General features: G+C 52.6%; 1 protein-coding gene across 1 annotated transcript in view; it reads right to left on the reverse strand.

Moving 5' to 3' along the window:
* RPS6KC1 (ribosomal protein S6 kinase C1) overlaps window positions 1–4637 on the reverse strand; it is a 101937-nt gene extending 97300 nt beyond the window's left edge. Inside the window, exon 1 of the mRNA XM_056110806.1 lies at window positions 4457–4637. Within this exon, the coding sequence (XP_055966781.1) occupies window positions 4457–4561 (105 nt within the window). The 5' untranslated portion in view covers window positions 4562–4637. The remainder of the gene's footprint in view (window positions 1–4456) is intronic.
* Window positions 4638–11813: the final 7176 nt, after the last annotated feature.

Genomic DNA, 11813 nt, shown 5'->3' on the forward strand with positions numbered 1-11813 from the left:
ACCAAGGGGTACGGTCCAAAAACAACCCACAGAGGCAGGGCCAGAACCAAAGGACGGCAGGAAGAGCGCTTGTCTTGCACAAGAACAACTCAAGTTCGATCCTCAGCATCCCATAGGGCCCTCCAAGCACCACCAGGAGTGATTCCTGAGTGCAGAACCAGGAGTAAGCCCCTGAGCATCGTTGTGTGTGGTAAAAATATATTAAAAAAAAAAAAAAAAGAAAAAGGGAGGGCAACTACACTGAGCCAAGTGTCACGGTGCTCCTATTGTTCATCGATTTGCTCGAGTGGGCCCAATAACGTCTCCACTGTGAAACTTGTTACTGTGTTTGGCATATCGAATATGTCACGGGGAGCTTGCCAGGCTTTGCCTGGGTGGGCAAGATACTCTCGGTAGCTTACCGGGCTCTCCGAGAGGGGCAGAGGAATTGAACTCGAGTCAGCCGACCCGGCCGTGTGCAAGACAAATGCCCTACCCACTGTGCTATCGCTCCGGCCCAAGTGTACAAATGCAATTTTTTTTTTTTGGCTTTTTGGGTCACATCTGGAGATGCTCAGGGGTTACTTGGATCTGCACTCAGTAATTACTCCTGGAGGTGCTAGGGGGATCATATGCGATGCCTTGGATTGAACCCAGATCAGCTGCATGCAAGGCAAATGCCCAACCCACTGTACTATAGGCCCGGCCCCTAAACTCAGTTTTTCTTGCAGTTGCCAATGAATGCCAGTAGGCTAGAGCACAGGCCTGCACATAACAGGCACCAGGTTCAACTCCCAGCACCATCAGGTGTGGCCCCAGTGGCTTCCACACAAAAGACACATATGTATAAAGCTGCAGAACGTGGGCCAGAGACGAACAACAGGCATGCACTAGTCCAGTATGCAGCCGACCCTGGTTCAACCCCCAGCATCCACAAGTTCCCGAGCCCCGCCAGGAGCTGCACCTGCACAAACTGCCCCTCCAGCCCCTGGAGAGTTCTCAGTTCTCTGGAAGGAAGAAGCTTCCTTAAGCGAAGAGGGTCTGGAGAGCAGAGCTGACAATGGAGACTCAATGTCGCCCACATTACTAAGCCTCAAGCCCCCAGAGACCAAGGCTCTGCCAGTCAGTTCCAGCGCAACGTCTGCTGAGCTGTCTTTGCACTGCAGATTTCAGAGTGACAACACTTCCACTCTATCATGAAACAAACTTCTAGTCAAGCTCAAGGAAAATCAAAGTCCTTAATGTTGATAAGGGTGTGGTTCAACATCAGATGTGCCATCTGAGCATTTAATTTACGAATAAGCAAGGTGAAACACACGATTTACATTTTTTAAACATACTTTTTAAAACACTGTAAACAGCTTTTGGCTTTAACGATATGGATGAAAAACAGAGTTGAAAGATAGCACGAAGAACCCCATGCGAGACATCCATCGCGGCCCGAGCGCTGTGGCCCTGCGGTCCCAGTTGCTTGGCCACCCAGAACCCCTGCCATCAGAGCCAAGTCAGTGGTAGCAGGAAGCTGCTTCCTGCCCCTTGAGTACCAGGCAAATCACTGCGATTCGTGTTCAGTTCTATTTGAAAGTAATCTCTGAGAACTAAAAAAAAAAAAAAAAGATCGTAGAAAGAGTTAAGGCACTTGCTCCGCATGCAACAAACCTCAGTTCAACTCAGTTCAATCCCCAGCACTGCACGGGTCCCTGAGCACCACCAGGGGTTATCCCTGAGTATCCCCAGGTGAGACCAAACGAGAGGGAAAAGAGGGGAAGCTCCATGGCTTAGAGCCTCTCCCCTGGGAGGGACAGGCTCACCCAGGGCTTTGCTGTGATCCCTGGTGCCACATGCAACTTCCAACCACAGCGCAGCCCCAAAGTGGGAGCCCCACAACTGAATGTCGGGCCCCGGCAAGCATCTCAGCCGGAAAATGCTGTGCAAGCAGCACACCAGGAAGGCCGACTCCCGGGAGCACGAGTAGCAGAAGCAAAGCTCAACCGTACACCCCCGCATGCACCCAGCGGGGTATCCAAGCGCATGGAGCTAGGCATGAGGGTGTCCCTCAACAGAGCAACAAAACCTGTGGCGGGAAGGCTGAGGAAGGGACTGAAACCGTGTATGAAAAAGAGAGAGAGCAACAGGGAGGGTGCCTGCCTTTCACGCACTGACCTAGTTTGATCCTTGGCACCAGAGGATGCCCAGAGCCCTGCCCGTAATGATCCCTGAGTGCAGAGCCAGGAGAAAGTTCTGAGCACCACTGAGCATGCCCCAAAATTAAAAAAAAAAAAAATACAAATAAGTATCTAGCCACTGCCCCAGAGGGTCATCAAAACAGCCAAGAGTCAAAAACAAAGCAAGTGCAAAAAAACAAGAGTCGAAGAACGGCTCACTTGAGACTAAGACACTCCCACTGCATCACTCTCCCTCACTAGCCCCCTGAGCACTCCACCTGCAGAAAATAGCTTCAGAAAAAGCCACAAACAGGGCTGGAGCAATAGCACCGTGGGTAGGGCATTTGCCTTGCATGCGGCCGACCCAGGTTCAATTCCCAGCACCCCATTTGGTCCCCTGAGCACCGCCAGGGGTAATTCCTGAGTGCAGAGCCAGGAGTAAACCCCTGTGCATCGCCGGGTGTGACCCAAAAAGAAAAAAAAAAGTGACAAACAAGTTCAAAAAAAATTTTAAAAGAAAACGAAGCGCCTGCTGTATGCTTCCATTTACACAAAATTCCAGGCCAGACAAGCTAATCTCCAATCAGAGTCACCCAGGGGTGGTTGGGAGGAGGCGTCCTCTTAAGGAGCTGGGGGACCCTCAGTGTCCACTGTGTGGTGGCTTCCACACTACCGTGTTGTCAAGACACAGCAAACGGCACACTTCGCACACAAGGATCTGCTGAGTACAAACTGTGTCTCCACATACACATTATAAGCCCCCGGGGCACACAGTCCTTTCCAAACAAAAGCCCACGGGGGCTAGGATTCTGCCTCAATGGCACAGCACCTGCTCCCCACCGTGGAAGCCACGGGTCTGAGCCTCAACGTAAGTACATGAAAAGAGAGCAGGAAGGTGGACGGATACAGGCCCACCTTTGTTCTTCGTGCTGGAGGAACACAGGGCAGAGCCAGCATTCAGTTTCTGGTGCTGAGAAGCCCATGCTCAAGGCAGGAATTCTGTAAACTGAGCACGGGGACACCACCAAGAACACGGCTGAGCGTCCGTTCACATGTGTCCCTCCTTCCAGGAAGAATTAAAGGAAACCTCCACAAGAATTACCCAATTATGTCCCCAGCACAGAGCCAGGGGTAGTCCCCAAGTACCACTAGGTCTGCCTGAGAAAGAAGAAAAAAAGAACAGAGGTCCCAACTAGTTAAATCAGAAAACCTATCAGTCACCACTTGATGCAAGCCACCCTAGCCTCAGGGAGCTGCGGACAGAGTCTGGAGTGGTTCCAGAAGGTGCAAGAGTTCTCCAGGCGACCCCATACACCCAGGAGCTCGCAACACTCTATGCTGCTCCACAGGCAGCAACTGAGGGGGCTGCTCAAGCCAGCCAAGTCAGGCGCAGGAACTGTAGACGACAAACGAGAAACAGAGCATTACTCACCTGGCCCGGCCTCCTGAGGGAAGGTGCTTTCCTCCTTTGTCTTAAAAAAGAATAACTATTTCAATAGGGGCCGGAGAGACAGTACAGCCCATAGGGTACCTGCTTTGCACGTGGTTTACGGGGCTCAATCCCTGGCATCCCATAGGGCTCCCAGAGTCCCACCAGCAGTGATCCCTGGCTGCAGAGCAGGGAGTGAGCCCTAAGCACAAAGCCAGGAGTAATTCCTGAGCCCAGAGCCAGAAGCGATCCCTGAGCACATATCCGGGAGCGAGCCCTGGGCACAGAGCCGGGAGTCAGGCCTGAGCACAGAGCCAGGAATCAACCCTGAGCGCAGCCAGGAGTCAGCACTGAGCAGAGGCAGGAGTGAGCCCTGAGCACAGGGCCGGGAGGGAGCCCTGAGCACAGCCAGGAATCAGCCCTGAGCAGAGGCAGGAGTGGGTCCTGAGCCAGGAGTCAGCCCTGAGCACAGAGCCGGGATTGACCCTGAGCACAAGAGCCAGGAGTCAGCCCTGAGCTGAGGCAGGAGCGGGCCCTGAGCACTGAGCCCGCGGTGACCCGGGGCAGACCCAGGTGGGTCCTTGGCTCCAGCACCTCGGGGTGCGGCCGGAGTCCACATCTTCTCACCCGGAGCTCAGCTGCTCCCGGACTCCGCACCGGGCCGCGGGGAGGGGCTTCGGGGGAGCCGCGCCCCGCACGGGGTGCCCTAAATGCCTCCATAAAAAGGAAATAAAACTCGAGCTAGGAAAGCCAAGCCCGCGTGAGCCGGCCGAGCGCATGCGCAGCCTCGCCGGCCCGTCCCTCGCCCCGGGTCCGGCCCGGCACCCCGCCCGCCCGGCACCCCCGGTCAGGACCGCGGCCAGCGCCCCGCGCCGCCACTCACCCGGGCCGTGACCTTATACACCGTGTGGCCCCGCGGGTGCCGCTGCGCGTCGGTGACGGTGTAGAAGCGGGCCAGCTCGGCGGCGCGCTCCCGGGCCGAGCTCATCCTCCCGCCGCGCCGCCACCCGCACCATCGGGCCGCCCGCGCCGCCCGCCGCCACCCGGCGCCCCGGCGGCGCCTCGCCCCGGGATCCGCTTCCGGGCTGGCGGGAGTGCTTCCGGGTCAGCGGCACGCCGCGGCCCCGCCCCCGTCGCTCCTCCCGCGGGCCCTGCTGTAGCCGGGCGCTCCCCCGCGGCGCTGACCGCCGGCCCCCGACCCCCGGCCCCGAGGCTGAAGCGTGGACCGGGCCGGGGGCGAGTCCGAGCGTCCGGCAGAAGCACGGCGGCGGCGACGGCCGGCCGGGCGGCTCTCGCGGCCGCTGCTCGCACGTCCCGCGCCCCGAGCGGGTCCGACCCCCGGCCTGCCCAGGACCCCGAGGAACGCTCCCCCGTGGGGGCGGGGAGACCGGCGGCCAGCGGCAGGTCGCGCCGGCTCGTCCGTGTCACCGGGTAGAAATGCCGGCGACAGCGGAGCACCTGGGGGACAAGCCGGGGTGCGGACGGCGGGCCTGTACGACCGTTTAGTAGCCCAGGAGTGAGATGCCCAGATGCCCGGGAGTGAGCCCATGGCACCTCCGGATGCGGCCACGAGAAATAAATTTTTTTTTATTTATTTATTTTTTGCATTTGGGGTCACACCCGGCGATAGCACAGGGGTTACTCCTTGCTCATGCACTCAGGAATTACTCCTGGCATACTCGGGGGACCATATGGGATGCTGGGAATTGAACCCGGGCCGACCGCGTGCAAGGCAAACACCCTACCCGCTGTGCTATCACTCCAGCCCCGAGAAATAAACATTAAAAAAAAAAAAAAAAAACACTACATCTGCTTTTCTACCCTAAGCGTGTTTGCTCCTAAACGCATTGGCATGTTGGCCCTGGGACCTCCCATCCCGCCCCAGGGGCCTCGCAGCTGCAAGGCTCCTTCCCCTTCACTCTCCCGATGACTTTATCTCCCTACCGATGACTTTATCTCCCTACCGTTCTCCCCACACCCACTTTTTTGGTTGGGATTTTAGGGAGAGGCCAGGGGAGTGCATCCACCTCCGCAGTACCTGGGCCTCTACTCCCAGACCAGTTGTTGCTCCCAGGGTGCCCGTGGGTCTGTTTTTGGGTTACTTTTTTTTGACCAGAGGTGCATTGGGACACAACCAGAGGTGGCAAGCTTACTCCCGGCTCTGCCCAGGGATCATTCTTGGCAGACTTGGGGGTGCATAAGAAGTACTGGGTGGCCACAAGCCAGGCAAACGTGCCTTACCCTGTGGACTCTCCCTCTGGCCTTGCTTTCAAAGCCTGTGTGTCAGGAGCTCTAGGTGTAAAAAAAAAAGTAAAATTAAAAAAAAAAAAAGCGCTAGATATAAGCGGCTTATTCGGGTCAGGAGAGATGGGCATTCCTGAGGCAGAATGTGGCTCTTTTCAGAGTGACCAAGCAGGATTTTTCTTTTCTTTTTAATTTTTTATTTTATAAAGTAGTTCACAATATTTGATTATATTCAATATTCGAACACCAATCCCCACCTCCTTTACACCTTCGCACCACCACATTTCAGATGTTTCCATCTTGAACCCCAATCCCTGCCCCAAAACAGAACCAAAATAATTTATTTTGTATTGTTTGTCATGTAAAACCGCTAAAAGTGTTCCCAAAAAGTTTCCTTAGAGATAGAGAGGTACAGGCTTGCAGTGACAGGGCGTGGCCTCTCCTGATGGGGGGTGGAACCAACCGTTCCCCGGCTAGACCAGACCCCAAGTTGCCAACCACGAAGGCCTCCTCCGCTCCCAAATGGCCATGATCCCAGAGGCGCACAAACCAATCTGGGAACCCGGTGGCTTCTGGCAGAAATCCCTCTGAACTTAATTACTAAAATACCAGAAATCCAAAATCGCGCGGCCACTGTCGAGGCCACGTGACATCATATGCTCTTCATTATCAGCGATGGAAAACAAATTATCTAATGATGCCTTTTTAGCAGGTCTGATAGTTGGGGGGGAAATTCCAAATAATAATAGTGGGTCTTCTGTCGAAAAAATTGAATGTAATCAAAGTAAAAAGAGAGTAAAGCGAAAATCATCTGCCACACAGGCAGAGGGAGAGGTGGGATGGGGTGTACTGGGGTTCTTGGTGTTGGAACATGTGCACTGGTGAAGGGATGGGTGTTGGATCGTTGTATGACCAAGACTTAAACCTGAAAGCTTTCTAACTGTTCCCATGGTGATTCGATTAAATAAATAAAGTTTACTCAGAGGAAACAATGTGAAGATTGTTGTATTTCACCCAGGGTCATTAAGCCCTTCTATAAGAGATCGGTAGTATATTGTTAAAGGTTGAGCCCTGGGAGCGGAGCTATAGTTCAGCAGGTGGGCATTTGCCTTGTAGGCGGCCAATCCAGGTTCTATCCCCAGGATTCCATATGGTCCCCGCCCCCTCCCAAGCACCACCAGAAGTGGTTCCTGATTGCAGAGCCAGGAGTAACCCCTGAGCATTGCCAAAGACTCAAAAATAAAAAAGGTTGATCCTTGTGTGCATATATATATATATATATATATATATACACATATATATGTATATGTATTACATATATATGCATTGTAGCACTGTCCTCCCATTCTTCACCGATTTGCTAGAGCAGGCACCAGTAACGTCTCCATTGTGAGACTTGTTGTTGCTGTTTTTGGCATATTGAATACGCCACAGGGAGCTTGCCAGGCTCTGCCGTGCAGGCAGGATACTCTTGGTAGCTTGCCAGGCTCTCCAAGTGGGGCGGAAGAATCAAACTCGGGTCGGCCGCATGCAAGGCAAATGCCTACCTGTGCTATGCTATGGCTCCAGCAGGTTACAGATATATATCTGTAAAAAAAAAAAATGCTTCCTCCAAGATTGGTTGCCTCCTACTTTAAACCCCATCAAATGTGATGCAGTATTCTTGGAGTATGGGTGGTATGAGGTATGAGTTGTGAGACTGCAAATGTGGCCACACAGTCCAGAAATACATTCACATCTAGATAAGGCTAGGCCCAAGCGTGTGGAGAGCAGCTGTAAGCATGGCGGTGGTTGAGTACTGGAGGTTTTCGACTGTCAGGGCTGGGTCCCTTGGGGCAGGGAGGGGGTCTCGTCCACCCCCCTCGACGGCGCCCCAAATGAAACAGTCTGGCCAGTGGCAGCATGGCTATGACAGACACAGCAGGATTTCTGCTCCAGAAGGAGCCCCATCTGCTCTCAAGCTGGCCACAGCGTCCACCAGAAAGCTGAATGCTCCAAACTGACCCCTCCACATGCCCTGCCCCAGCAGACCTAGATACCTTCAGACCGGAAAGGTGAAAAATATGATAGAAAGGGAAAATTGATTAAACCACTTAGGAAAACACGAGGCCAAGCTCTGGGGAAGAAAGAATGTCACCATGGTGACCAAGGATCTCTCCACGGAGCTGGCAGGTCACACAAATATTTTTCAGAATTCAGAGTTGAGAGGGAAGCAGGAGAAGACATGTGGGAGTTGAGAGACGCTTGTACTATTTGGGTTTGTTCTGTAATTTTTAGCTTTTCCTGTCAGCCTTCATGTTGCCAGATCCTATTTCCTAAGAGCAAAAGGCAAGAATAACCTTTGGTGCCCTGTATTTCTATGTAGTGTTGTGTGTGGGTCTGTGCAGTGAACAAAGCATACCGCGGGGCCACAGAGGCAGCTCTAGGCACCAGGGGCATGCTTTGATGCAGGGGGCCTTGGGTTCAATCCCCAGCACCACATAATCTGCCGAGACTGCCTGAAGAGACAACCACACCAGAACACAGCAGGAGCCCCGCTATGTGTGATGCGCCAAAAATAAAACCGCAGCAGGTTTCTTGGTGAATAGGAAGAACTTAGCTATTAGTACTAAAGAAACATAAGCATAAGTGTGGATTCTTTGCTTTTTATTTGTGGTGGGGGTGGACGGGGTTCCCACCCAGCTGTGCTCAGGGCTTACTCCTAGCTCTGTACTCAGGGATTACTCCTGGTGGGCTGGGGGAAACGTTTGGACTGCCGAACATCCAACCAGGTCAGCAGCAATGCAAGGTCACAGCCTTATCTCTCTACTGTCAGTGGAAATCTTTCTTGGTTTGTCTTGGAGCCACACCCAACAGTGCTTGCAGGTGATGTAGGTGGGTAGACAGGGAAAGGCCCTGGCAATGAAACTTAGGTCAACAAAACTTCTGGGAAGGAAAATTCTAAGGCTGATCCACCCTGTGGAAAACAAGACCTGATAAGACCTTCAGCAGACCCTGAGGAGATTGGACCCCTCCCCATGAAGGAAATTCCTTGAAAACCCTCAGATCTCTCCCTTCATCCAATTAATTTTAGTGATTCAGCACAGAGAAGATCCAGCAGGACCAAAAGGTCAAGAAAAGAAGTTTCCAAGGCCGCACCCAATTCTACCCACTTGGCAACAACCCTAGCAATGGACTCTTATCTGGGGGGAGGCCCCACGTGGGAGAATTTGGAGAAACCCTATAAAAGCCTCCTTGAACAAAGGAAGTGGACACATATGCTGCCTGAGCCCCTGTGCTGCTTGCGCCCTCGTGGCAGAACACATGGGTGCCCAAACACACATGTCGCCCAAACACATGTGATGCCTACACCTCCCCTCTTGAGATGTGTACTTTCATGCTTTCCTGACTAATGCTGGGATGTGTGTAGGGGCTCTCTCTGCTCTTGGAGAAGCCATGAGCACATTCTCTCTTGAGCACATCTCTCTCTCTCTCTCTCTCTCTCTCTCTCTCTCTCTCTCCCCTCCCCCCCCTTCCTCCACACTTTCAAAAAGCTCTCCAAATAAAATCTGTTTTACTTCACTGCTTGTCTACTCCTAAAATTCTTTTCTGCGAGGCAAGACGAGAAACACCCGAAAAACCTGGGTAAGGCCTGGGACTGGTTCCTCCTTTCCTGCAAAGAGCAAATCCTTGCTCCAGTCTGAGTTCGTGGCTCCCCAAGAAATTGGGTGGTGGGGATCAACACCTGTGCCTGGCAGACAAGTGGACTTCAGGTGTGGCCTGACAGCCACCTGGTGGGGCTGGCAGGGCTCAGGCCTGTGCAGAGCAGGGGCTCATGGCAGACTTTACCAGTCCTAGTCTTCCCAGCGGGTCCTGGGTGGCAGAGGCGGAGTGGGAGGAGGTGACTGTCTTTCTCTCCTCCTGACTCACAAGAGCCACCTGTGGGGTCCACCACATCACAGGTACTCGAGCTTGGTTCTCAGGGGTTGCTCCCTAGGGTTCTCAGGGTCCCACACAGTGCCAGGGCTCAGGCCGGGTTTAGTTCCATGCAAGGCAAGTGCCTCACCCCTTTGCTGAGTCCTGGATGCCTCGACCTTGTTCTTCTCCAGCTTCTGCCTTTTGGAGGGAGGGGTCTCCACTTAAAGAATGTTCTCCAAGAATCCAAGAATCCAAGAGTCCTGTATTCAGCTCCTGTATTCAAACATGTATTTGCAAGTGAATTCTGGGGATGTGTAGCCCCCAAAAATAACTGCAAAGTTTCTGTTCTAGAGAACCCAGCAAAAGGGAGCCCTTCAAGTCTCCAGTCAAATGATAGAAATAAACTAAATCACAAACAGTTGCCAAGCTGTACCCATCTGTGGACCTTCTCAGAGCCAACTTCACCTTTTTACAAGTTTTTTTTCTTCTTCTGAGGGTCACACCCCACAATGTTCAGGTACTACTGGCATTGCCCAGGGTACTATGTGGGATGCTGGATGTGGGTTCAAAAAATGTGGGCACATGCTACATACATCAGGTGATCATGAGCCACTTCCCCACCCTGGTCATCCACTGCTGACAGACACATGGCACACATGACAGAGGGAACAGGGCCACCAAACTGGTTGGTGATCACGATCACGATCACAATCATCCTGTTGTTCGTCGATTGCCGCGCGCAGGCCCCAGTAATGTCTCCTTTGTCCTAGCCCTGAGATTTTAAAAAGTACCATATTCAAGGCTCTTTCAGGGTTAGGAGAATGAGACCCATCATTGTTACTGGTATTTGGCATATTGGGTACGCCACGGGGAGTTTGCCAGACTCTGCCGTGTGGGCAGGTTATATTCAGTAGCCTGCCAGGTTGTCCAAAGTAAGAATGAGATAATAATATAGTCTCTGGGTCTGGGCGTTGATGGGATTTTACAGGCCTCCAGGGCCCAGTTGGTGGGTGTGGCCCCTGCCTACTGGAAGATAGAGGATCTGGGTGGAGGATGCTCAGCCCCGATCTGGATCTGAGCAGGCTTGGCGGTCAGTCACTGTTTATTCCAATCTCCATCTCCATTCCAGACTCACACTGCCTCTCATTCCAGTTTCACATATCCCAACCAGTTTCATTCTCTCACATTCCAGTCTTCAAGCAGTAGTTAAGAGCAAAACCTTAAAGGTAGCAATTACACATAGGTGAAGTAGCACAATCAACATATGTAAAGCCTTTCCTTCTGGGGAAGCTAGGGCTAGATCTCATCCTCCTAGAAGATCCGCCCTGCGGAATATCATCTCAGGGTGTGGTTCTCCTTTCCTTAGACCAAATTCATTTTGGGGGGGGCGTCACGCCCAGCAATGCTCAGGGGTTACTCCTGGCTTTGCACTCAGGAATTACTCCTGGCGGTGCTCAGGGGACCATAAGGGATGCTGGGAATCGAACCTGGGTTGGCCACGTGCAAGGCAAATGCCCTACCTACTGTGCTATTGCTCCAGCCCCAGACCAAATTCATTTAATAAGTCATCTTAAATTTACTTAACCTTTTAGTCATGTTATACGGACACAGTAAGAGGTACATTAAGCTTAAAGGGTGACTCTCCTGGGGACATCTTGCTATAGATCCCAGCCTACAGTCCTCTGGACAGATTAGTCCTTCCTAACCCCAGCAGGGTTCCTTATCCAGTTTTGGGTCATGACAGAACTTGTGCGTGACTGTGCTCTTAACTGATTATAAGTGTTATGGTGTGTGCATGGCCTGTCCCTTTCTGATGCCAGGGCAGTTTACAGTTTGCCCTGGGTCCATCCAAGTCCCTCGCCAGGAAACCTCCCTTTGGGGAGGGTTCTGAGGCGAAATTGAGTAAATATGACAGATCCCCAGGAGTAGGTATTAAACGGGGTCAACTAACTCTCAAGCAACGAGAGCAGAGCATTAACGATCTTTCTGTGTCTATAGAAAAAGGACATAGCTCTACAGGAAACTCTGCACAGGACATAAGGGAAAGAGAAAAGACATAGTTCACCTACAAACACAAAAGTCAGCGTTCTCTGAGGAAT

This window comes from Sorex fumeus, unplaced genomic scaffold (assembly GCF_029834395.1).
Source record: "Sorex fumeus unplaced genomic scaffold, SorFum_2.1 ptg000010l, whole genome shotgun sequence".
Lineage (NCBI taxonomy): Eukaryota > Metazoa > Chordata > Mammalia > Eulipotyphla > Soricidae > Sorex > Sorex fumeus.